We start from the raw sequence: 24807 nt of genomic DNA, 5'->3' as shown, positions 1-24807 counted from the left end.
TACCAGGTCCCAATGCATGAAATATATAATTGATGGGTCTATGTTACAGCTTCATTTAAACTATTTCCTTTTTTTCTGTCTCAAATGTAGAATTACAAACTCAGGTTTTCACTGGGCCACCCGTAACCTGCACAAGAAGCACTTCAGCAGAGGCATGCGCACTCCTCCAATGCACTTGCACTGGTGACCAGTGATTATCTTCCACACAATAAGCCACATGTTACTAAAGAAGAGCAGTCCAGTAGTACTAACTTACCCTCGATAAGTCTAGATGCATGGTCTTTAGCACAAAAAATAAACACTTTATGGTTTGGTTCCTTAGTCAAAATAATTCTTGAGTAGGGAAAAAAATAAAAAAGTGAAAAATATCCCACACCAATTTGAATTTGACAAAACCTACTTTTGCAAACTAGCCCAAGGACAATAGGCTGCCTGTCAGCAAATTAGGCTTCAACGTATCTGTGGATTCTGTAATTGAATAATTATCAAAAATATTGAAGTTTTTAAACAGTAGGCCCCCCATGTCACAATTTTGTTACAATCACAAAACTTGGCATTGCCTGTGATGCAGCTTGGTAATTTTGGTGGCCTTTAGCCAATAGGTGTTGCTGTAAGAAGAAAATACATAAAAATGCCTTTGAACTCCTCAGTTGTTTGACCACTTAATTTGAAACTTTGCCAGCTATGGCTTTGTGTCTCTCATTGGGCATACAATAATAAAGCCACATCTGAAAAAAAAAGGTTGCCATCTGCCAATCAATTTTCAGTGGGCATGTGAAAGGCTGATCCTCATGGTTATCTTTATTATTATTATCATTATTAATATCATATCTGCATACTACTGCTGAACTAAAGGCCACTTACACAGTTTGTGATAGGAATATTACACCATGCTCCAGCCTGATCCTCATGACACATGTATGTTTGGTGACCTCTACAACCAAGGTACAACCAAGTTCAATTTTGATTCCAGCCCAATGGCAGTATAATCTGAATTCCCAAGTATTGATTATCACAAACTGTGTAAGTGGCAGTGCAGGAGCAGAAGTTTATTAAACTTATTTTTTATTATAATCCAAGGTATCTATGCTACAAATTCTGTTTCCCAGATTCACAGTTAACAACGGTTCCCAATACACCATATTATGCTAATGGTGTGGGTGTTACCTCTCACACACTACTCAGAGATATAAGCTGGATGTTCGCAGGCTCCTTATACACATTATATTTCTCTTGAAACAATTACCTTTAATGTATTTAGATATATAAGGTATTAGTGAGATTGGTTTAAAAAAAAAAAATTCTATAGAGAACAAATTACAATTTATATTCAGTTATACTTTCTGTGCGAGAGTGTCAGGTATGTATTAAAACTTAAGTAATGCATATGGTGAATATTTTAACTTATTTAGTAGTGTATTCGATTTTCATTTAAAGGTGTATTAATGAGCTAATGTGACAACAGGTCTTTGTGTCTCTAAATTCTGTGCATTTCTTGTGACCAGTGATATTACATGAAACTGAAAAAGAGTAACTTGCTGCTAAACATGAAACTCCATCAAGTCTTACAGTGAGATGTTGGGAAATGTGGGCAATAAATGTTTCCCTTTTCCTCTGTGGTTTTTCCTTCAGCAATTGAGGATGAGTTTCTCAAACATCTCCAGCTACAGCATTGTTTCCGCCGAAGCACATTTTTGCTATGAGTCCTTGAGTGGATCTTGTGAGATGACAGTTCTACCCATGAGCCTGCAGTGTCTCATGATCCTGTTCATGGGGTTGGCCATATTAATTACAATGAGTGGGAACCTTCTGGTCATTACCTCAATAGCACTCTTTAAGCAGATGCACACATCCACAAACTACCTCATTCTCTCGCTGGCGATGTGTGACTTCCTGCTAGGAGCATTTGTGATGCCCTGCAGTGCAGTACGGTCTGTCACAGGCTGTTGGTACCTGGGTGACTTCCTGTGTAAACTCCACACCAGCACCGACATCATGTTGAGCACCGTCTCCATTTTCCATCTTTCATTCATCTCAGTTGACCGGTACTTTGCCGTCTGCGACCCACTAATGTACACGTCCGTCATCAACTCTGCTGCAATCCTAATCATGCTCACCATCAGTTGGCTGGTCCCTGCTATCTTTGCTTATGGGATGATCTTTTCTGGGCTCAATGTAAAAGGAAGCAGGGATTTCTACGAGGCACACGTGCAATGTTTTGGAGGCTGTCCAGTGTTCTTCAGCCGTGCTTCAGCAGCATTTGCCTCTACATTCTCCTTCTTCATTCCTGGCCTGATCATACTCAGCATCTACCTGAAAATCTATGTGGTTGCTAGAGGCCAAGCTCGAGCTATTAAAGATATGGCACAGCAGTTTCAAGTGGAGGGGGAAAATGTATCTAGGCAACGGGAAAGAAAAGGAGCAAAAACCCTTGCCATAGTGGTCGGAGTGTTCCTCATCTGCTGGGCCCCCTTTTTCCTGTGCAACATCATTGACCCCTTCATTGGTTATTCTATTCCCCCAGTGTTGATTGATGCCCTTGTTTGGTTTGGTTACTTAAATTCAGCTCTTAACCCTGTGGTTTATGCTTTCTTTTACACCTGGTTCAGAAAAGCTCTGAAATTAATCATTTTTGGTCGATCAAAAAATAATGCTTGGCAGATGCAGCTGCACTCTTAACAAATACTTTTCTTGTCATTATTGTATTGCAAACACTTAATAAAAACTCATTTTGTGAGAGAAGTATTCATTATTCATACATATTAATTATCATGTACATACTGTGTATATCAGCAGTGTAAGTACATTTATTAATAAAGCCAGGCTAAGATTTCTAATAATCTTTGAGAAAAAAGCATGAACATTTCTCTAAGTTGAAAAATCTTTTTTGTTTTTTTTTGTTTCTTGTTTGTTTTTTGTAGCCATTAAATGACACTGCACGGTCACCCATCCTGTCAGTGACCCACCCTGTTAACAGAACATTATTTATTTATAACTGTCAGCTATCGGCATGTACTGTATATATACTGTACTGCTGCAGTATGCCAGGGTGACATGGGCAAATTCAAGTGGAATGTTTATTGCCATTTTAATTAATACACTGGATTTCTTCATCACTTAATTTTTAAAAATGTGTTTTGATAAAAATGACCTAGCTTATTTAGGTTGAAACGCTCTAGTCCTGCTTGCCCCATGGAAGGGGTGATAAAAAAAGGTAAGAATTGGTTGACTGGGACATTTCTTAGGGCCTGCAGTACCTACAGTACTAGAATTTCTCCAAATGACAACAAGTCTGTCAATTATTTTCTGTGACATCCCAGAAATCTTCAGTGTATTCTTACAGTCTGATGTAGCCAAATTATTATACCTTTTGGCTATTTCATTAAAGATTTTTTATAATCGGAATACAAACATTTCTATTTCAATGCACATCTGAGAACAGATTTCATTGCCACATCATGATGTAGCGTACAAGAGATCTGGGACTCTTTCACAAGTGGGTGGCCTGCCGCAACAGAGTAAAAAGAAATCTTTCTTAAACTGATATCTTATTATTGGATCTGAAGTCAAAGAGTAGGATGTCTGACAACTGATATTTATTGGTAATTTTGTAAGAGCATTATTGTTTTCACAAAAATACTCCCCATTCTGTGTAAAAATCTGTGAGTGCATTTTCGTAAACACAGATTGTTCCTTATGCCTGTACCCGTGGGGCATTCATTAGACAAATCCATTCATCTGTTCTGCCCATTATAAGAAAGCAAGGACACAAAAACACAAACATAATAGTATTAAGTCTTCAAATTTCCCTCAATCTCTCCACTAAAGAGAAGACATTTGCAGGACAGCAAATGATTACATCATTTAACAGGACTGCATGTACTGACATCTTGCCACTGAGAGTTAAGCCATCATTAAAAGGCTAACCTTGCAGAGAGGTGCTAACAGAGTCCCTTGGTTCCTCTGGTTTGTGCAAGAAACAGACCAACAAAACAGCAGCTTTATGTGGATGTATGTGGTGAGGTCTCAGCAGATTAATCAAAATAGGTCCAACTGACGTAATCATGTGAGCTGGTCTTGGAAAAGACCATTAATGGTTCCCAGTGTGCCTCTTGATAAAGGCACACTGGGAACCATTAATGCTTTTAAAGTAAACTGTCTGTCTCCTGCAGTCATGTTATCAATAAGAATAATTATATAATATCCCCTTGCATTCAGTTTTTGGAAATGGTAAATTATAAAAATATTAACACGGTGAAATCATTGACATTAAGAAAAATGTAGATACTGTAATTATACTTCTGCAGTCATTTGAACATGCCAATTTTCCTACACTGAATCAATGAGACTATATAGAATGTTGCATCATATTTGCTTAGAGCAATGCAAGGATGATGCAAAACCTTTTGCTTTCTTCATTGAATCATATGTTTTTAAGCAAATATATAGCCAATGAAAAGTTTTGTGTGTGTGTGTGTGTGCCAAATATTTTTGAATTCCAGCTTAGATTTTCTGTTGGTAACACTGTTAGATTGTTTCCACTTTAATTTAACTCCATATTTAAGGCTCCAATCATGTTAACAATGATATGCATGAATTGAAGTTCAGGCAGCAAGTAAACAATGCCAATTACAGTCTTCTGATTTAGCTTTGGTGTTTGGGGAAATTTTGTCAACGCTAAAGTTTAGAAATTTTAGGCCTATCCGTGGTTACAACGTCAGTTTACTAGTAATTGTTTCAAGGGTTTGTAAATTAGGAATATAGTGTTGTATTATGTCGGAGTCGTATGAGTGTAAATGTATCTCTCTTTCTGTCAGGGGCGACAGAGCTACTCCCCTGTATGTTTAATTGGCTGCTAGACTAACAAGACAGCAGGGAGGAAGTGATGTAATTTCAGTGGGTACAGGGGGAAGTTGAGTATATATGGAGCCTCATTGCCACAATTAAAATAAGTTTCATATTGCTTTTAGATGTACTGTAGAGGCCTGTAGTAAAATGCACTGTGTACACCCTTCGGTTGCAGTGCTCCTTCTGCATAAGTGATATAATACATATTTTCCACTTCTTTTTGACAGAATTCTAATGATTATTCTGATGATTTAGCCTTGTGTGGGCCTCTTGAGTATTAACTTAATGTTTCAATTAGAAATTTCTTCGTACCACCAAATGGATGACAATATTGAAAGTTTAGGAACTGCAACAAGGACAAAGCACAGAATGTTATTGTTTTCATGAAATAATACTTAAAACATTTAATTACCTCCTTGAGCTTTATTGTACAGACCATGTATAAAAATGTGAATTAAATTCTAAAATTAAAGTTGTACTAATGAAAACGAGTAATGTATTCTTATAACTGGAATCACCAAAGCTTCCTGTTCTTAAAAATCATTTCCATAAAATATTTATCTCCCTTCTCTGAAAGTCATTGCCCATGCTTGCTGGACAACCAAAAAAAAAAAAGGATCAAAACACGATAACATGCAATACAATGTATATCCTAGTGGTGAACCCATAGGCACAATCACCTGATTAATCATTCAATAAGCATACAATGACCTTCATAAAAGCCATTTCTATTCAGAACAAATGGAGAGGAAGGAGAGTAAACATGGTGGACAGTCATATGTTGCGTTTCTACATGACTGAGTGCACCAGTATCTGCCTGGTACGTCGCACACAGACGGATTTAATATATTCTGCACAGCTTGTAATGTGTCATACAATGACACAATACAATAGATTGACATTGCACAATCAAAAGACCATCAATCTTGGTCTGGTTGTATGGAGATCAACAGCAAGGGCCAATCATCTGTCATCAGTACACAAGAGAACTTTGAGGGGTGGATTGATGTCATCCATGATATTACTGATGTATTTTCATTTATTTTCAGTTCATCTGTTTCAGTCTATTTTCTTTTCCTTTTTAGCATATCCCTGCTGCAATCTATTTCAATAGTATGAACAGCCTTTGATGTATCATTTGTGTCAGGTGGCATAACTGCCCTTTTAACTTGTATAAAATACTTCCCAAAAATTGAAAAACAACAATATAATCTCTATAAATATAGGCTTAACCCACATATCTGTGGTATGAATAACTACACTGAACGCATCATGTATTTATTTCACAAGAAAACAGCAAAACTAGAAAAATACATTCGATTTTTTAATTGAAATCACAATCCAAGGGTAAGGGAACGGCTATACGATAAAATAGTTTAGCTTTATTTATTTTCACGAGGGGTTTGAAATTTCCAGTGAAACTGAATTGTCCAGTGGGGAAAAAAGCTAAATTAAAAAAAATTTATTTATTTATTTAATGAAAAATGTTATCAAACACCCATACCACCCAAGTGTATTTCTGTGTGTTTTTTTTTTTTGTTTTGTTTTTTTTCTTTGTGACTGTAGATGTGCACATCCCACATATTTCACGTATAAAGAATATCTAAATGCGTCATACTGTATTTGTTATTGATGTGGGTGTCACCTTTTCTCGTTTGGATATATAAGCAGTCTGACCAGGAAATACTGGTCATTGATGCGCAGGCAGATATTGTGGATGGCTCAAAATGAAGCTATAATCTTTGTGAGTATTAATGTTAATGATCAGTCAGGTAAATTGTTTAGTTTAACTATACAGGAATAAAAAGTAGTTAAAGCATTGAACAATCATATTAACTGGAAAAGTTTTCTCAGGTAAAAATTTAAACATAACATTAACTGGAGTACATATCTCAAATACATGTATTGTTAATGCATTTTTGTGTATGTAATATTTTGATAAAATGTTGCAGCCCTGACAAATACATGGCATTTTACATTAGGAATATAATTTTCTTTGATTAACTGAATAAAACATGTTCATCTGAAATGTGAAAATTTGTAATACACATATTTATGTGATCTAGGCAAAAATTGGAAGTGTCCCCAGAGATGGAGAACATGGGTCTTAACTTGACGGGAGTTTCTGCAGAAACACAGTACTGCTTCCCACACCTGAACGGATCCTGCCAACGAAGTCAAACACTGACCATCATCAAAGCAGCAGTGTACATGTTCATGGCTTGCACCATTCTGATGACTGTCTGTGGGAACCTGCTGGTCATCATCGGTATCTCTCATTTCAAACAGCTCCATTCTCCAACAAACCTCCTCATCCTCTCTTTAGCATGCATAGACTGCTGCCTGGGGTCATTTGTTATGCCCTATAGCATGATCAGATCTGTGGAAAGCTGTTGGTATTTTGGAGAAATTGCATGCAAGATGCATTCTGCCTTTGACATGACAATGTCCACTGCATCCATTTTGCATCTCTGTCTCATTTCTATAGACAGGTATTTTGCCATCTGTAAGCCTCTTTGGTACAGAAGCTCAGTAACCATGAACAAAGTAACCTGTCTTATTGTCATCACCTGGTTATTTTCCTTTGGATTCAGTTTTGGAGTGGTTTTTTCAATGGTTAATTTAGTCGGAATGGAAGAGTTAATCACGATGAACTCCTGCACAGGGAACTGTCTTCTCATTTTCAACAAACAGTGGGGGGTAGTGGCTGCTTTAGTGGCCTTTTTCATTCCAGGAACAGTCATGACATCACTCTATCTAAAGATTTTCTATGTTGCAAGAAGCCATGCCAAAAAGATCAATGACAGCTTGTCTGCACCAAGAGCAGTAACTGACAAGAAAAATCATTCATTTGAGCAAAGAGAGAAAAAAGCTGCAAAGACCCTTGCTTTTGTGATGGGAGTCTTTGTGTTGTGTTGGTTGCCATTTTTTGTTACCCTTATTGTTGATCCTTTCATTAATTTTTCTACTCCTCTGAGTGTAGCTGACGCTCTGATATGGTTGGGCTACTTTAATTCTACCTGCAACCCTCTCATTTATGGATTTTTTTATCCCTGGTTCCAGAAAGTTTTTAAAATTATTATATCAGGAAAGGTTTTTCAAAATGGCTCTTCTTTGTTAAGCATTTATATAGAAAATGTATAAAAATTAAGTATGACTACATTTTAATGATCGTTTGATGGTCCCATAACTGAATTGGTCCTGCACTCAACACATGGGATTTTGTAAAATATGAGTGCTTAGAACATCAGAACATCCAAAAACATATAAATCCTCTAGATATTCAAGCTAAAGCATCGTTTGGTATAGTGGCATACCTCACAGATTAGAATGAAAACCAGTCATTTTTCAGTCTGGCTGGAGGCTGCAGTGGGAATTCCACAATTTCCCAGTGTTGCAAAGGGGAGGAGAGTTTCAGTCAGCAAGTTATTCTACCGCTCATCAGGTAATAGCATCTCATCTCCGTACACATGAACAAAAGTAGTTGGCAAATGCAAGCACATACAGTTAAATGCAAGCATATTGGGGCAGTGACATTTTTGTTTTTTGTTTTTGTTTTTGGCCCTGTACTCCAGCACATTGTATTTGAAATGAAAAATTATGAATTTATTTATTTATTCATCCTTTATTTATACATGAATAGTGCCCTGGTTACATAAAAAATATAAATAAAAATTGTAACAATAACAATAGGCAAAAGCCATTACATTATACAAACTGGTGAACAGAAAATCTAATTAACAACCAGTCAAACAAAAGAACAGAGAAGATTATCCGTACCAAAAGTTATTTTAATCTGAGTCATTATACTCAACAGGTGCATATGCTCTCCTCTACAATCTGGCCAGCCACCAGAGCTTTAAACTGGCTGAGTGGTCTCAGGAAGTTCAGTCTCAGTGTACCTTGGAGTTTATTCCACATATATGGTGCATACAGGCTAAGTTCTACCTAGGTCTGTCTGTACTCAGGGTGTGTCTAATGTAATACTAACAACCGCATGGTGAGATAATATGGAAGTTTCTTAAGGAGAGCCTTGTAAATAAATAAAATACTACTATTCGTATAGTAAATGAATAAAATACTGACATAGGGCCAGCGATGGCCACCCCATAGCCTCATACAGACAACAGCGGTGAGCTCATCGGCTGTAATGAAATGCAGAGCCAAATGTTAGACAACATCTAATGGCCTCAATGGCTAGGTCTTATACCTTTTTGTTGCAACCTCAGACATGGCTTCCAAAGCAATATGTTGGGAGCAAATTTTGCAGCCTTCAAAAACCATGATAAATGTATCTTTAGAAAATCATTACAGCTTCAAGTACATTCATAATTGTCTGAAAATCATCAGAAACAGAGCATTGTATCAAAAGTTAAGAACATGGGACGTTGGACTCTTCCTGCTGTTATATTTTCTAGCTACAACCATTCAGGTTGAGACTGAGAAAGAGAATCATGCAGTGACAAAAAGGTCCATCTTAAAGCAATCAGCAAAATTTTGGTCTGTACTGGGGATGCAAATTTCACGCAATTCTTTTAATCGATCATTGGCGTTTATTAATAATAATGATTAACTGATAAGTTAAATGATAACTGATATTGGAGTCATTGATAAACTGACTCAAATAGTTTTTGTCTCACTCTTCCATGCCGAGTCCCTTTCAGTCTGGGTTTAGGAACAGGTACAGCACAATCTCTGCAGGTTTTAAATGACATTATGTATGGTCTCGATAGTAGAAAGCACAGTGTTGCACTCTGTTGATTTATCCAGAGCCTTTGACACAGTTGATCATCAATTACTGTTACAGAGGTTATCCAGTATTGGTTTGGATCCTACAACCTGTATGTGGTTTCAAAATGATCTCTTTGATAGGTATCAGTGTGTAAAGGTAGGTGAGACCCGATCTCAACTTTCACATATTACCAAAGGCGTACCCCAGGGTTTGGTCCTGGGGCCAGTTTTATATCAACAACATTGTTGCATCCCTGAACACGTGTAATTATCATCTGTATGCTAATGACACTGAATTGTACTGTTGTTCTGACTGAATTCAGTCTGCTGAACTTTTTTTAAACAGTTAGGTAATACTATTGTAGCTTACCAAAAAAATGTTCATATTGATAATTTACCAAATATGCTGCAATTAAACCTCAGCTTTTTTTTTTTTTTACAAAGCCATGCTCAGACTGCTCAGTATTTATCCTCACTTCTGGTCTGGAATACTACATATCATATGTGTTCTGATTGGCTGGTTCCTACTATTCCCACTGTTTACTCCAATCGAGGAAAATCTGCATTCTACTTTAGTGCCCCTTACACATGGAATTTTTTACAGTAGAAAATAAAAATATGGACTCATTGCTGCCACTAAAAGAATTTCAGAACTTGAATTTAAGTTTAAATGCATCTGTTTATACTTGTTTTATCTGATGTTGTTCTGCTGTAACTTCGCAGCAACGTAAATGAGGGTCTTTCCTTCAATGCGTAAATAAAGGTTGAATGAGTGAATGAATTGATGTTGGGTATAATGGTCATTTGACTGCCATTATCCTGCCAATTAGAGAGATGGGTAGTATTTTCAGTTGAGGTCTTCCTCAATAGTTCTGAGTAATGGGATGAAAATAAGCAGAAGACATATTGGTGGATATATATATATATATATATATATATATATATATATATATATATATATATATGTATATAGTTATATGATTGACTATTAATGTTTCATAGTTTTCTAAATGTCTGAATAAAAGCATTTGATTTAGCATGCAATGTCTTTGTTTTTTCCAGTCATGGAAGGATGACTCACGAGAAGTAACTATTGGTTTTGCATCAGCTTCATCTGACCAATACCGATAATGAAAATTTTAACTAACATCAGCTGATTGATATATTATGCATCCCTAACAATATATACTATCATCAAAGGACAGTTAGTACATATTATATTTATGAAAAGGACATAGACAATACATGTGAAGACAACCATACCTTTTCATATGCAGTCCTAGTTGTGAAAGTAAATAAGAATTATTAAACAAAAACCAATTCCAGATAATTTATGATAAGGTACAATAGTACTACATTACAAATTCAACACATTTCAAACCTGGAAGAGATCCATCCCATGGGAGCTGGATCAGAGTTACCTACTGTTTTTTAGTTTCACAGGTAAACAGATTACATCACCTCCATGATGCGTCACCTATGTCATTGATGTGGCCTCATTGGGGGAATGTTTGAGGATATAAAATTGCTGGAACATATTTACATCTATTGGTTCAAAGAATTCACCCACATATATCAGTTATGAAGACTTGTTAAATCTAACAAGGTATTAGGTGGGAGAGGAAAAACAACTGAACTACATGTGAAGCAACTAGAACATACAGATTTTCAGTAATACTCACATAGCCAATTTTGCAGGTAAGAAGTTTCATGATATTATAAATGAAAAATTTGTATTTATAATTTTATTGCTAATTTATAGTACTTTAAAAATACTGTGAGTGCCATAATATTTGGAACAAAAACATAATTTTATTGATTTGCTCTTTGCTACATTTATTTAAGGGTATAAATTTTGGTTTCATCAAGCACTCTTATACCTGCACTAAGGAATCAATTGAACACACCTAATCAGAAACACCTGCGCTGTCATTTGTTCCAGACTTTATGGCACCCTGATATGGGGGGACTATTTAAAAAAAGTGCTGTACATGGTGAAACCAAAATGTATCCAAAGTAAAAGCAAAAGCAAAAGAAATATGTGTGTCTTTGTCCCAAACATTATGGTGCTCACTGTACATGTGTATTTCAGCAAGAATTAGGATTATGACGGACACAATTTTTTTTAATGATGTACAGGAGGAAGCGGCTGAAAGTGTCTCCATAGATGGACAGCTTGGGTATTAACATGACGGGAGATTCTGCAGGAACACAGTACTGCTTCCCACACCTGGAAAGATCCTGCCCACAAAGTCAAACATTCATCATTATCAAAGCGGCCATGTACATGTTTATGGCTTTCAGCATTCTTATGACTGTCTGTGGGAACCTGCTGGTCATCATCTCCATCTCTCATTTCAAACAGCTCCATTCTCCAACAAACCTCCTCGTCCTCTCTTTAGCATGCATCGACTGGTTCTTGGGGGCTGTCATTATGCCGGGTAGCATGATAAGAACTGTGGAAAACTGTTGGTATTACGGTGAAGCCGCATGCATAATCTTCTCAAGTTTTGACATGATGATGTCCATTGCTTCCATTTTACATCTATGTCTAATTTCTGTTGACAGGTATTGTGCCATATGTAAGCCTTTCTGGTACAGAAGCTCAGTAACCATGCAAAAGGTGGCCTGTGTTATTGTCATCATCTGGACTTTTTCTTTTGGATTTGGTTTTGGGGTCTTTCTCTCAAACTTTCCATTAGCTGACCTGGAGGAGTTTGTCATGGCGAGCCCGTGTGTAGGGAACTGCGTTTTGGTTATCAAAGGAGAATGGGGAGTCGGATCAGCTGTATTGTCCTTTTTTGTTCCAGGAATAGTAATGACATCGCTCTATCTAAAGATTTTCTATGTTGCAAGAAGCCACGCAAGAAAGATAAATGACAGCTTAGCACTGACAGGAGCAGTATATAACCACAAAGACCATATGTCTGAACAAAGAGAGAAAAAGGCTGCAAAGACACTTGGCATTGTCATGGGAGTCTTTCTGTTGTGCTGGCTACCATTTTTTCTCACAGTTATTATTGAAACACTCCATCATTTTCCTAATATTTTTTTTGTATTAGACCTTCTCCTGTGGTTGGGGTATTTAAATTCTACATGTAACCCTCTCATTTATGGATTTTTCTATTCCTGGTTCCAGACTGTGTTTAAAATGATTATATCAGGAAAAGTTTTTCACAGTGGTTCTTCATCATTCAATATTGGTACAGATCATTTTAAATAAAGTGGCTCACACTGAAAAAATGAATCATTTTAATATGGATGACAAAGGAGCAAATACAACTATAATGAAGCTAAAAGTTAACTCCCTTGCTCTTTAATGAGCTTGATGACACCCTCAGAATAAACATTTTATAAGCCTAAATCAAAGTGTCATTATCAATTATGAATAGATTTTTTTGTAACAAAAAACAGTGTTGCATATTTCTAAAATATGGTTTTAATAAATTGACTGTTCCTAAAAAAAAATCATTTAAAATGAATTGCAATGTTCATTAAAACATTAAAACAAATAAGTTCAAATCTCTGATCAATCTGCCCATTGCAGTCATTTCAAAATTTCTAACCTGCCCAAAGAAAGACTTTGCTGGACCCGAGCTAACACCTCATTACACCAGAGACTGTACAGAAACCTTTAATTGCATGTAAGCTGGTAAAAGCTGGACCGTCATTAACAGTGAACCTAACACAGAATTCCTAATAGGGCCTCCAGTTTCCTGCATTTATGTACATGCTAAATTAAAAAAAAAAAAAACAAGCTGTCTCAACAAATTAAGCAATCACTTTACAGTAGGCAAACAAATATGTGTATTCGGTCTACAAGTAGACACAACAGGAATCACAAAGCATATGGAAATTGAATTGAACAAAGTTGTTCCTGCAAGAAACTTGCCTGTTTATCATCAGTCACATTCTCTTTGCTTATCTAGTTCTAAGGAAAAACTATCTGGAGTTATTGCATAAAAATATTCTGGAAAAAAACAACCAGAATTACAACCCGTAATGCAATTACCATAACTAGCTACACCAGTTTCCCTGTGGGTAAAAATGGCCATGTACCTCCTCTCATTCATATAAAGAATTTTCTCTGTCCCTGCACCTCCCCATCTCCAGCTATATTGCATGATTTTTGTTTAATCAGTCCTTGAGGTCCAGAGAGGGGAGTCAACAACCTCGTCCAGCAGCCAACCATGCAATTCCACTCCCAGAGCCCCAAGCCCTAGATATAATGAAACTAATGTACATGTACTTGTGCTATTCATAGCACGTCCTAAACAAAACCTTGCCAACTGCATAAGTAATTGTGAGAAAATGTTATTCTCCTGCAAACTGTAACACATGAAGCAGCATTCAGAATGATAAAATCATTATTGTAATTTTTCCAATATGTTTCACTATAATAGGACTGACCATTTCTGCCTAAGGATTCCTGAAACACATAGTAGTATGACTGTAGAAAACTGCAAAAGCACTGCAATTATACCTCACATCCAATGCAACTTAGGCAATGTGAAATACCATTGTGCTGACACACTGCAGGTAACTGTAATACCTGCAAATCAACCCCTGTACCCTAATTGGCAAAATACCCTTTCTGGGTGTACATGTCTGGTGTACACCAAGAGAACGGTACAGGCCTGAATGCTTGACCCCTACAGTGAGGGGGTCCGGTGGCCCTGTCACGCTGTGGGGGCATTTTCCTGGCATGGTTTGGGTTCATTTTTCCCCTAAGGGGGAAGGGTCACTGCAAATCAATACTAATGTATTCTCAGTGCTCCCCTTTATCCTATGATGAAGCATTGCTATCCTGATGGGAGTGGTCTCTTTCAGGACGACAATGCCCCAATCTACTGGGCACAAGGGGTCACTGGATGGTTGATGAGTATGAAAATGATGTGAATCATGTGCTATGGCCTTTGCAGTCACCAGATCTCAATGAAATTGTACACCTATGGGAGCTTTTTGGACCATGATGTCAGACAGCACTGTCCACCACCATCATCAAAACACCAAGTGAGGGAATATCTTTCGGAAGAATGGTGTTCCATCCCTCGAGTAGAGTTCCAGAGACTTGTAGAACCCCCCAAACACACACATACATTTATCACACTAAATGGTTTCAAATCTTTGAACAAAATGTAATATTAGACAAAGAGAAAGTGAGAAAGCACAAAAAACATTTTGAATAGTTATTTATATAATGATAAACACCCATATCACGCATGTGAAAAAGTAATTGGCCCCTTAAACTTAATAACTAGTTGCACCACCTTCAGCAGCAATAAGCGCTACCAAACACTTACTATAATTTGACATCAGGCTTTCACATCGCTGTGGAGGAACTTTAGCCCACTCTTCTTTGCATAACTGATTTAATTCAGATTTTGAGTATAAACTGCTTGTTTCAGGTCCTGTCACAGCATCTCTGATGGGTTCAAGTCAGGTCACTCCAAAACTTTAGATTTATTTTCAGCCATTCAGATCTCAACTTGATTTTCAGTTTTTGGATCATTGTCTTGCTAAATAACTCAGTGACACTTTGGCTTATGATGACCAGACATTGTCCTTGAGACTTCTGGGACAGAGCAGAATTCATTGTTCCTTCAATAATGGCATCCAGGTGCTTTTTTTGCATATGTGTGATGGGCACTGATGTTATCTTGGTTAGCGGTGGTTTTCTGTCTTTATACTTTTCCATGAATCCTATTTTCACACTGCCTCTTTCTTATTGTGGTGTCATGAACACCAACCTTAGCTGAGGCTAGCGAGGCCTGCAGTTCTTCGGGTGTTCTTCTGGGATCATTTGTGACTTAATGGATGAATATTTGCTGCTACCTTCGAGAAATTTTGGTAGGCCACTCCTGGGAACATTTGCCAGTGTTCCAAGCGTTCACTATTTGGTAATAATGGCTCTCTGTGATTTAGTGGAGTCCCAGAGCTGTATAAAGGCTTTGTAACGCTTTCCAGACTGGTATATTTCAACAACTTTCTTCCAAATCATGTCTGGAATTTCCTTTGATCGCGGCTTAATGTGCTTGTGATGCACATTATAGCTTTGTGGTGACTACTTTGATGGTAAGGTTCAGTATGAGTGAGGTTTAGATTCAAAAGTGCTGGCTGCAATCAAGCCCAGCTGTGTTCAATCAGCTGAATTTAATTACAGTTAATTTGGTTTGGTTTGGTTGATTGCATATAAATAAAGGGGCAATTACTGTTTTACATGGGTGATATGGTGTTTTTTCATTAAATAAATAAAATTATAATTAAATAATAATACTTTAAAAATTAGTTGTGAGCTTACGCAGTTTCCCTTAGTCTAATATTACATTTTGTAATCTGAAAAGATCTGAAACCATTCAGTATGACAAATTTGTAATAATAAAGACAATTAGGAAGGGGGAAAATACTTTTTCATGGCACTGTATCATAAATGAGAACCAAACAGTATTTTTTGTGGTATCGTTCTTAGTCCAATAAAAACGATGTCTCTAAAACTACTCCCCTCTAATCGTCTCCTTGGTAATTAATTAATTAATTAATTCAATAAGAGCAACAACCAGAAGAAATCCCTACCACAGAATACATCACTTCCCCAATACATTATTCATGTCATTGATGTGGGTGTCACCTTTTGCTGAATGTTTGTACATATAAGCAGTCAGATCATAAAATGCATCCATAGCATCAAGGAAATCATACTCATTGTAAATCATTTAAAGATACCTTAAGCATAATATGTCATAAATCTTAACATAAATGTGGCAAACTTATTTCCAGTACTAGTCATTCAGTTTGACAGGTAAGTAGCAAAAAAAGGAGGCAGGGTACATTATTATTATTATTATTATAATTATAATTATTATTATTATTATTATTATTATTATTATTGTTGTTGTTGTTGTTGGTAATAATAATAATATTAGTCGTAGTAGTAGTAGTAGTAGTAGTAGTAGTAGTAGTAGTATTGGTATTATGTAGTCAGACAATGCAGTTTGTCTTATTTAAGGTTTTAGTTAATACTAAAATGTTTGAATGTGTAATGAATACCAGAAGTCCTTTTTATAATGTCACTGAGTATATATTAAAATAATAATAATGCAAATCGATAATGCAGGTGTTTATTTAGGCAAGAGTTGTGAAATTTATTTTAAGACAATTTCTATGATGTACAGTACAGGAGGAAGCAGTTTAAAGGGTCTCCAGAGATGAAGAGCCTGGGTATTAACTTGACAGGAGATTCTGTAGAAACGCAATACTGCTTCCCACACCTGAAAGGATCCTGCCCACGAAGTCAAACACTGATCATTATCAAAGCGGCCATGTACATGTTCATGGCTTTCACCATTCTTTTGACTGTTTGTGGGAACCTGCTGGTCATCATCTCCATCTCTCATTTCAGACAGCTCCATTCTCCAACAAACCTCCTCATCCTCTCTTTAGCATGTATTGACTGCTGCTTAGGGTCCTTTATTATGCCCTATAGCATGATCAGATCTGTGGAAAACTGTTGGTATTTTGGAGAAATTATATGCAAGATGCACTCTAGTTTTGACATGATGATGTCCATTGCTTCCATTTTGCATCTCTGTCTAATTTCTGTTGACAGATACTGGGCCATCTGCAAGCCTCTTCAATACAAAAGCTTGGTATCCATGCAAAAAGTGGCCTGCCTCATTGCCATCATCTGGATTTTCTCTTTTGGATTTGGTTTTGGCGTGCTTCTCTCCAAGGTTCACTTAGCCGGCATGGAGGAGTTCATCATGATGAACTCCTGTGCAGGCACCTGTTTTGTGATTCTCAACAAAGAATGGGGAGTTGTAGCGGCGTTAGTGGCCTTTTTCATTCCAGGAACAGTCATGACATCACTCTATCTAAAGATTTTCTATGTTGCAAGAAGCCATGCCAGAAAGATAAATGACAGCTTGGCAGTGACAGCAGAAATAAATAACCACAAGAACCGTATGTCTGAACAAAGAGAGAAAAAGGCTGCAAAGACACTTGGCATTGTAATGGGGGTCTTTTTGTTGTGTTGGCTACCATTTTTTACAACCATTGTTGTAGATCCTTTCATTAATTTTTCGACTCCTAATAGTGTATTTGATGCTCTTATGTGGTTGGGTTATTTTAATTCTACTTGTAACCCACTAATTTATGGACTTTTCTATCCCTGGTTCCAGAAAGTGTTTAAAATAATTTTATCAGGACAAGTTTTTCACAGGGGTTCTTCATCATTAAATATTTGTTCAGAGATGTAAAAAACCTTCTCTAATCACAAAATTGCAATTAAAGCTTTTTGTAAGATGAAACAGTGCAGCATTTTTCAAAAATGTGATTTTTAAAACAATGAATTGATATTATAACAATGTTTTAATGATATAAAAATAAATAGCTTACATAAATTCACATATACATTAAGCTATATAAATTTCTGAGAAATCTTGACTGTTGATGGATATTTGGACTCGAGAATAAGAAGGATCCAAGTGACTTTTTTTTATCAAAAATGAGTTATACATATACATGTACTTTTTATATCATCCATCTTGTGTGGCTGTCTGGGAGATTATCAAAGCCCAGTGAATGTAAGGATTTGGAGGCCCATAACAAAAGGCCAGTGAGGCCCCAACATCGGATTCCCATACCCCAATTTCATGCATTTACAACAACATATTAACTACAGCCAGCCATTTGTATGAAATCATCTATTTGAAGGACTTTTAAATTTTTTTAAATGCAGTTATATAGAGCTACAAATCTGGTTGATCATATTGACCATCATCATCAAGGTTGAACGAAATGTAATTACAAAACCATGGAAGTAGCTGGAGAAAGCAGTGATTCTCTTCTCATTAGTGCCTGTCAATCCATTTTACTCAGTTTAATGTTTTGTTTTAGTTATTATCTTTATTTATTTATTTATTGTGTCAAGGATGCTGAAATAAAGTTTATAAATGTCAATTTTGAGGGTAGTGCATTGTTTCACATATCATTCACAATGTGCATTTCAAATACTTCTGTATACTACCAAAGCTCCTCACAAAATGTGTTCATTTCAGTTTCATTCAAGTCAAGTCCTGAGCTTGCTTCACAGGGTAGGTGCATTATAAATTCAAATCATAAAGGTTTTGATGTAACGAAATCTAAGGAAACTATACAAGACAACATACAATTTAACATTTGCCTAACTAGCTAATGCTTTATTGAGTTGAATGTATAGCCGGGTTTCCACCAAAATTACCCGGAACTCTACTTTACCAGGAACTAAAAGGTTCCTTCAGCCAATGGTTGTCTGCGTTTCCACCGGGGTCTAAAGTACCGCGAAGATTAGGCAAATTAGCCCACTGACGTTGTCGTCGGTCCATCTGTCCTATGATTTCTTCTGTAACCCCATACTACCACCGAAGTAGCCTACATTCTTTTCTAATAACCGGGACAGCCCGGAGGGGTTTATTCCACTTATATACAACGGGTTACCAACAATGACTATATATGGTTACTTTTGTATTTATTGATTTTCATATATCCTCTCAAACACATTCATTAACAGCAGAAAACATGCACAGGTTGTAAACAATTTGCTGTTTTATTACTTTCTCGTTGTCAATTCCATATAGGCTAATCGCAAAATGACAAGAATAGAACGAAAACTCGGACTTGCGTGAAAATGTAAATTAGTAGCGGTACAGCCACCGTTTGCTTTCCTTCGAAGTTACTGTGAGCCGAGCAGCGAAGTGTGCCCTCCAGATGCGAACCATGCACCGTAAATGAGTCCATAGTGTTCCTGGTCTTTTAGTGGAATTGAAAAATGGCAGTAAAATTGAGTAAAATTACGGCAGTCTGAAAAAGATAAAGCGAAGATTACTAGAATTAACCTGTTATTTTACCCGGATAAAAAGTGCGGAAGGTGATTTCCAGTTTGCTTGTACTGTATCACCAATGTTAATTATGCAGAACTACCGCATACCTCACATAACTATCAAACGTTTTGAGTCAATTACAACGGGCTAACAAAGAAAATCCGGAAGAAAATATTCAGCAACCGAATTAATCCGTTTGAATGTTTTGGTAGCCTACGTAATATGCTGTCCCAGCACGAATGCTTAGCATTTTATAAAACGAATACTAAAGCAAGAAAAGAACAGAAGAGCACACGTTATAATTCCAAGACGTTGACAGGTTATAACCAAAAGTAGGCTACTGCGCCGCATAACATACAAGTTTGATTTGAAGTTACTATGAAAATAAATTGGTTTGCCGCTGCATATTTTCAAACATGGCGGGTAATGGCGGAAAATAAATACAACACAAATGCTACGAGTACTCGACCAATCAGAAATGTTCAGCGCTGCAAGCTCCACCCAAAAGGTTCCTGTACTTTCGGAAAGTACTACCCCCCGAGCAGGAACGTTTTGGGGGGTAAAACAAAGCCCCCAGAACTAAATTTAGACCCTAGTTCCTGCGGTGGAAACGCACTGAGTTCCTCAAAAGGTTCCTAGTTCCGGGGTATAGTTCCTGCGGTGGAAACGCGGCTTAAGTCTTTATTATGCAAATTAAAAAAAATATTTTATTAAAAGCAAAATCCTTTTGTGAAACCTTTCGCATGTCGAAATTTTGGTTGCGTGTTGAAATTCTTTCGAAAGGTCTAATTTTTTACAAGTTCGAATCTGGTCGCAAGTTGAACATAATTCAGTGGGTGGGTTCAACAACGGCATACCCTATATAGCCTGGTAATATCCATAATATACAGGCTACACATTTGAGTGTCTGGACTGTTTGTTGTGGAGGTGCATGCAATAAACTAGTTATTAATGTCACATTTAACAAGGAAAAATGGCACTAAAGCTATTAGAGTAGATAGTAGAGTGACATGGAATAATTACACAAGAATTTCTCTTGTTTATTTTTCAATTCAGTGAGCATCCTAGCCACTAGGGTGCTTGCATGAAGGGGTTAAGAATTTCACCCAGAGACTGTAAGCCTACATGCAAAGTAAATTTGGTTCTATGAAACATAGCAAGTTATAGTACGCAATTTCAGCAAAAGAAATCTCCCATCGTACATAATGACCCATTCATACAATAATTTAATTATAGGCTACTTATAGGCTTTATTGCAATTGCTACTCAAGTATAAGAAGCACGTGTTTTAAAAAGAACACAGAAATTTGACGAACAAACAACTAAACATATTTAAATCCATGCTTGTAGTAGAATGAGGTAATTGACCCAAATCCGAATTGAGGTAATCACCCAAACATGGCAGACAGTGTAACTACACAAGAAGTGACCAAAAACCCTACACTGAAAACATATCATTTTTAAGTGCCAGAAGAACTGGTAATGCTACTTCTGTCTTTTTTCCACTAAAATGACAAGTCAAGCAGGTCTTGTGCATTTCGTTGTTGATGTGTCATATAGAAAAGCCATAAAAACGGCAATAAATGAATTAACATGGGACAAGCATGACAATTTTGTTAGACAATTTATTGAATGTTTTTATGAAATGTATTCACGTAGATATGGTGAATATCCGTATCAACTATCCTATGAGGGAATGTCAACAATGTCAACCATCCACTTTTCCTTGCCTGGCTTAATACCTTTGTCTCTTCCTCATTCTGTCTCACTACTGGTATTCTATAAAAACGTCTGTTCTTTTCGTATTTATTACGACAACTAAATATTGCACAAGTCGTAACCATGTCTGAAATTGCATGCTACCAGTCAACTGCATAAACTGCAGTTATTTGAATCGTAGTCATGGTAAACACTTGCAATTTGCCACACTTTTCTCATTTTCTTTTTAGTAGAATTTAGTAGAATTTAATCAATTAAGTAAGCTGAACACATAAACCCGGAATTGTTTTCTTAAGTAGCTAGCCTGCTACCGAGTAATGCTCAGTCCCAACATACATTTGTATTCAGTAGGAGTGACAACCTGTGACTGCTGTTGTCTGATGCCTGCTGATAGACTGTAAGCATCCACCCGTTGTAATCTTCAGTAAAGCAGGTACCTGGAGCATGCACATTAGTTTGGGGCTATATCTCTTCACTCACAACAGGTAGAGAGTTGGCTGACAGCTAATTTTAATTTAAATTCCCCTTCAAACTTATCAATACTATACATTTGGCTTGTTATCATTTGTTTTTTAATAATTTTCTTTGAATTAGGAGTCTATCGATTCAACTTAGTCTTCAATTTGACCAGTTAGTACATTTTTACCTGTCTTCATGCAACTGTTTGTAATATTCACCAGTATGAATATGGGACTTTTATTCTTCATGGCATGCATGGGTATTTCTGACATAATATCAGTTATGAGGGTCTATAATTTGTCTAAACATGAAAAGCGTAATTAAGAAAAATGTACAGCTTGCTAAAATACTTGGATGGCAATTGCCGTTGGATTGAAAACCAGCATAAACAGTAATACCCCAGGATAAAGTCTGAGAACCACTGTCCTACCCTGTGGCCTCAGATGCAATAACAGCATGTCACTTTAAGTCATATACCTAGAAAGATTACTTTTTACCTGTGTTGCCAGATTTGAAAACACTCAGCCCTCCCAATCATCATCCAATCTTGAAAAAATAGCCCAACTAAAAACAAAATACATAGAAGATGTTGGATACCAAATGTAGATACTATATATATAGGATTGGAGACAGCAAGCAAGTTCAGCACCATATAAACATAGGCTGCCAATTTCTCACCCATTACAAACAATGTAGCCCAAACAAGACACGATAGTCAACAACACCCTAGGCTTTGCATCCAGTAACATATACTCTGACATAGCTAACTAGTAAGGAGTAGGACCCCTCCAGAACAGTCATGGATTCAACAAGGTGATGGAAACATTCCTTAAGGATTTTGCTCCATGTTGACTAGGGCTGCAAAATTCTGGATAAAATGAGAATTTTACCAATTTTCTTGATTAAAATTGAGATTCCAAATCTTTTGTGGGTGTGTATGTCCGTGTGTGTGCGATAATGTCTCATAATGGCTTCCTTGACTTTCATTGGCACAACACTGGGCCTCATGTTGATAAACACCAATAACAGACTCCAAAGACAAAAGACTGGAACCAAACCTAGACACTGAAAGCTCTCTCATACCTGCACTAAAGAAGCCATTGAACACACCTGACTAATTAGAAACACATGTGATGCCAGTTATCCCAAACAATATGATGCCTTTAAATGTAAGATTATTTATTTTAAAAACTGCTTTAATTTCTACATGGTGAAAGCAAAATGTAGAAAAATACCTTAAATAAAAGCTGAGAATGTGCACTTTAACCATATGTGAATTTTTTTTTAATCAAGAATTGTGGAGTACAGACCAAGATAAGAAAAGTGTCTTTGTCCCAAACATTATGGAGCTCACCGTACAATATATACATACTGCATGCACATACACACAGTGGAAAGTAAACGTAATACAAAAATTGGAGTATGAAAACTAGAAACATAGTTGATTCATTTTTATCGACAATAGAGCCTTTCATTCACTGAATGCAATGTCATGCATTCAACAAGTGAAACTTGAACTTGGGTTAATTCAGTTATTAAACAATTATCGAAAATATCCAAAAAAATTGAGTTTATTCTATTAACACGTGTTAGCTTTTAAGTTACTGTAATTACTTATTTCTAATACATACCATTTTTCAGTGTAATATATAACTTAAACTGCCTATAATCCTATATTATTTTGAAGAGCTTTTGTTAATAATTTTTGTAAGTTGGCGCGATAGTGGTTGTGGAGACTACACTATCAAATAAAATTACAGTAGTTAAGCTACTGAACCTGTAGTTAGAAGGCTGAAAGTTCAGGTTTTGTGGTAACTAACAGCATATGAACAATAAGAATCGTGTCCAGCTGCTATCTTGACATTAAACGAGGCGAACCAGTATTTTAGGATTACTGACAATATTACGTAAAATAAACATTCTCTTATATTCCAGTACTATAGCAGAAGAATAGGGCTAGATTAAGAGACGTGTGAACAAGGCACAAATTGGCTGACTCAAATATTGGAACAAAGATTCACTCTTAAAAAATGCAAGACATGAAGCCATTTTATAATTATCTTTCAATAAATAGATTAATATTTGAAGAACTTGGAGTTAATATTTTCAAAGAAACAATGATTTTAAATGTTTTTTGAAACCAAGGATAAAATAAACTGTAGATTATAGGATTTAAAGTAGAATTAAAGTAACCTAGCCACACAAGCACGTCAAAGATGATTACAGGAGTGCTAAAGTTAATGTACGGATCAATTATCAAGTTTACAAAGAAAGGCATCCAGCAAAGAATGAAGACCCCCATAACAATTCCCAGGGTTTTTGCTGCTTTGCGCTCAGAACTTCGAGACAGTTTGTTCTTATTCTCCTCATTCAAATGCTTTTGATGATTCATGTCTCCAATCTTTCTGACATGCTCCCTGGCCACAAAAAATATTTTGGCATAAAAACCCATCATAATAGAGCAAGGCAGAAAAAATGCAATTAAGCTATCCAGGACCCCCCACAAAGAATTGACGAGCAGAATGCAATTACCCAAACAATATATCGATGCAATATGTGCTTCCAGCCCTTTTACATTAGCCTTCGAATAAAGAAGGCCATAGGAGTATACACCTGCAATTACCCAACTCAGAGCACTCATGAGCCATGCAATGGGGATGGTTATTCTTGTGGAATAATGCAGTGGATTGCACACGGCCTGATAGCGGTCTATGGCAATGAAAATCAGATGAAAAAGGGATGCACAGGTGAGAAACATATCAAAACTGGAGTGCAGTAAACAGAAGGCATCTCCAAAGTACCAACAGCCCTCAACAGATCTTATCATGCTGAAGGGCATCACAACCATTCCAAGTAGCAGGTCTGCTGCTGCCAAAGACATCAACAGTATGTTTGTTGGTGTATGGAGCTGTTTAAAGTGAGCAATGGAAATAATAACAACCAAGTTTCCAAGAATTGTGAAAATCATTCCTGCCACAAAGAAAATATACAAGATAAACTGAGCCGGCCAAGTCTGACTGATTTTAATGCAGGATCCATTAACTGATGGATAACAGAATTGTGGTGCATTGAGTTCCTGATGTTTCAAAATATCCATTGTTTTCTTTGATCACGTCATCTCTTCAAACCCTTGAAGTCAAAGTCAATCAATTCATAACATAGAACAAGTATAAAGGAAAAATCTTGTTGTTCA

General features: G+C 36.6%; 5 protein-coding genes across 5 annotated transcripts; 4 read left to right on the top strand and 1 right to left on the bottom strand.

Annotated features, from left to right (window-relative positions):
• The first annotated feature begins 1641 nt into the window (after positions 1-1641).
• On the top strand, positions 1642-2708 carry LOC135257377 (trace amine-associated receptor 1-like). The gene has a single exon (XM_064340024.1). The coding sequence runs from the start codon at positions 1642-1644 to the stop codon at positions 2677-2679; it is 1038 nt and encodes a 345-aa protein (XP_064196094.1). The 3' UTR covers positions 2680-2708.
• Positions 2709-6942: 4234 nt separating this feature from the next.
• Positions 6943-7992, top strand: LOC135258044 (trace amine-associated receptor 4-like). Its single transcript, XM_064341240.1, has one exon. It carries the CDS (start codon positions 6949-6951, stop codon positions 7990-7992), a length of 1044 nt encoding a protein of 347 aa, XP_064197310.1. The 5' UTR covers positions 6943-6948.
• Positions 7993-11144: 3152 nt separating this feature from the next.
• On the top strand, positions 11145-12926 carry LOC135258005 (trace amine-associated receptor 3-like). Its single transcript, XM_064341202.1, has 2 exons — positions 11145-11277; positions 11719-12926. The coding sequence occupies exon 2, from the start codon at positions 11747-11749 to the stop codon at positions 12800-12802; it is 1056 nt and encodes a 351-aa protein (XP_064197272.1). The 5' UTR covers positions 11145-11277; positions 11719-11746; the 3' UTR covers positions 12803-12926.
• Positions 12927-16615: 3689 nt separating this feature from the next.
• On the top strand, positions 16616-18727 carry LOC135258004 (trace amine-associated receptor 4-like). Its single transcript, XM_064341201.1, has one exon. It carries the CDS (start codon positions 16785-16787, stop codon positions 17832-17834), a length of 1050 nt encoding a protein of 349 aa, XP_064197271.1. The 5' UTR covers positions 16616-16784; the 3' UTR covers positions 17835-18727.
• Positions 18728-22702: 3975 nt separating this feature from the next.
• On the bottom strand, positions 22703-24711 carry LOC135258003 (trace amine-associated receptor 13c-like). Its single transcript, XM_064341200.1, has one exon. It carries the CDS (start codon positions 24709-24711, stop codon positions 23671-23673), a length of 1041 nt encoding a protein of 346 aa, XP_064197270.1. The 3' UTR covers positions 22703-23670.
• Positions 24712-24807: the final 96 nt, after the last annotated feature.

The sequence above is a fragment of the Anguilla rostrata genome, chromosome 6 (genome assembly GCF_018555375.3).
Source record: "Anguilla rostrata isolate EN2019 chromosome 6, ASM1855537v3, whole genome shotgun sequence".
Classification (NCBI taxonomy): Eukaryota; Metazoa; Chordata; class Actinopteri; order Anguilliformes; family Anguillidae; genus Anguilla; species Anguilla rostrata.
The sequence above is the reverse complement of the archived record's forward strand: the minus strand, read 5'-3'. Positions and strand labels throughout refer to the sequence as shown.

Bases quoted from the DNA above. Each gene is read 5' to 3' on its own strand.
- LOC135257377 (XM_064340024.1), top strand. From the start codon at position 1,642: ATGAGTTTCTCAAACATCTCCAGCTACAGCATTGTTTCCGCCGAAGCA.
- LOC135258044 (XM_064341240.1), top strand. From the start codon at position 6,949: ATGGGTCTTAACTTGACGGGAGTTTCTGCAGAAACACAGTACTGCTTC.
- LOC135258005 (XM_064341202.1), top strand. From the start codon at position 11,747: ATGGACAGCTTGGGTATTAACATGACGGGAGATTCTGCAGGAACACAG.
- LOC135258004 (XM_064341201.1), top strand. From the start codon at position 16,785: ATGAAGAGCCTGGGTATTAACTTGACAGGAGATTCTGTAGAAACGCAA.
- LOC135258003 (XM_064341200.1), bottom strand. From the start codon at position 24,711: ATGGATATTTTGAAACATCAGGAACTCAATGCACCACAATTCTGTTAT.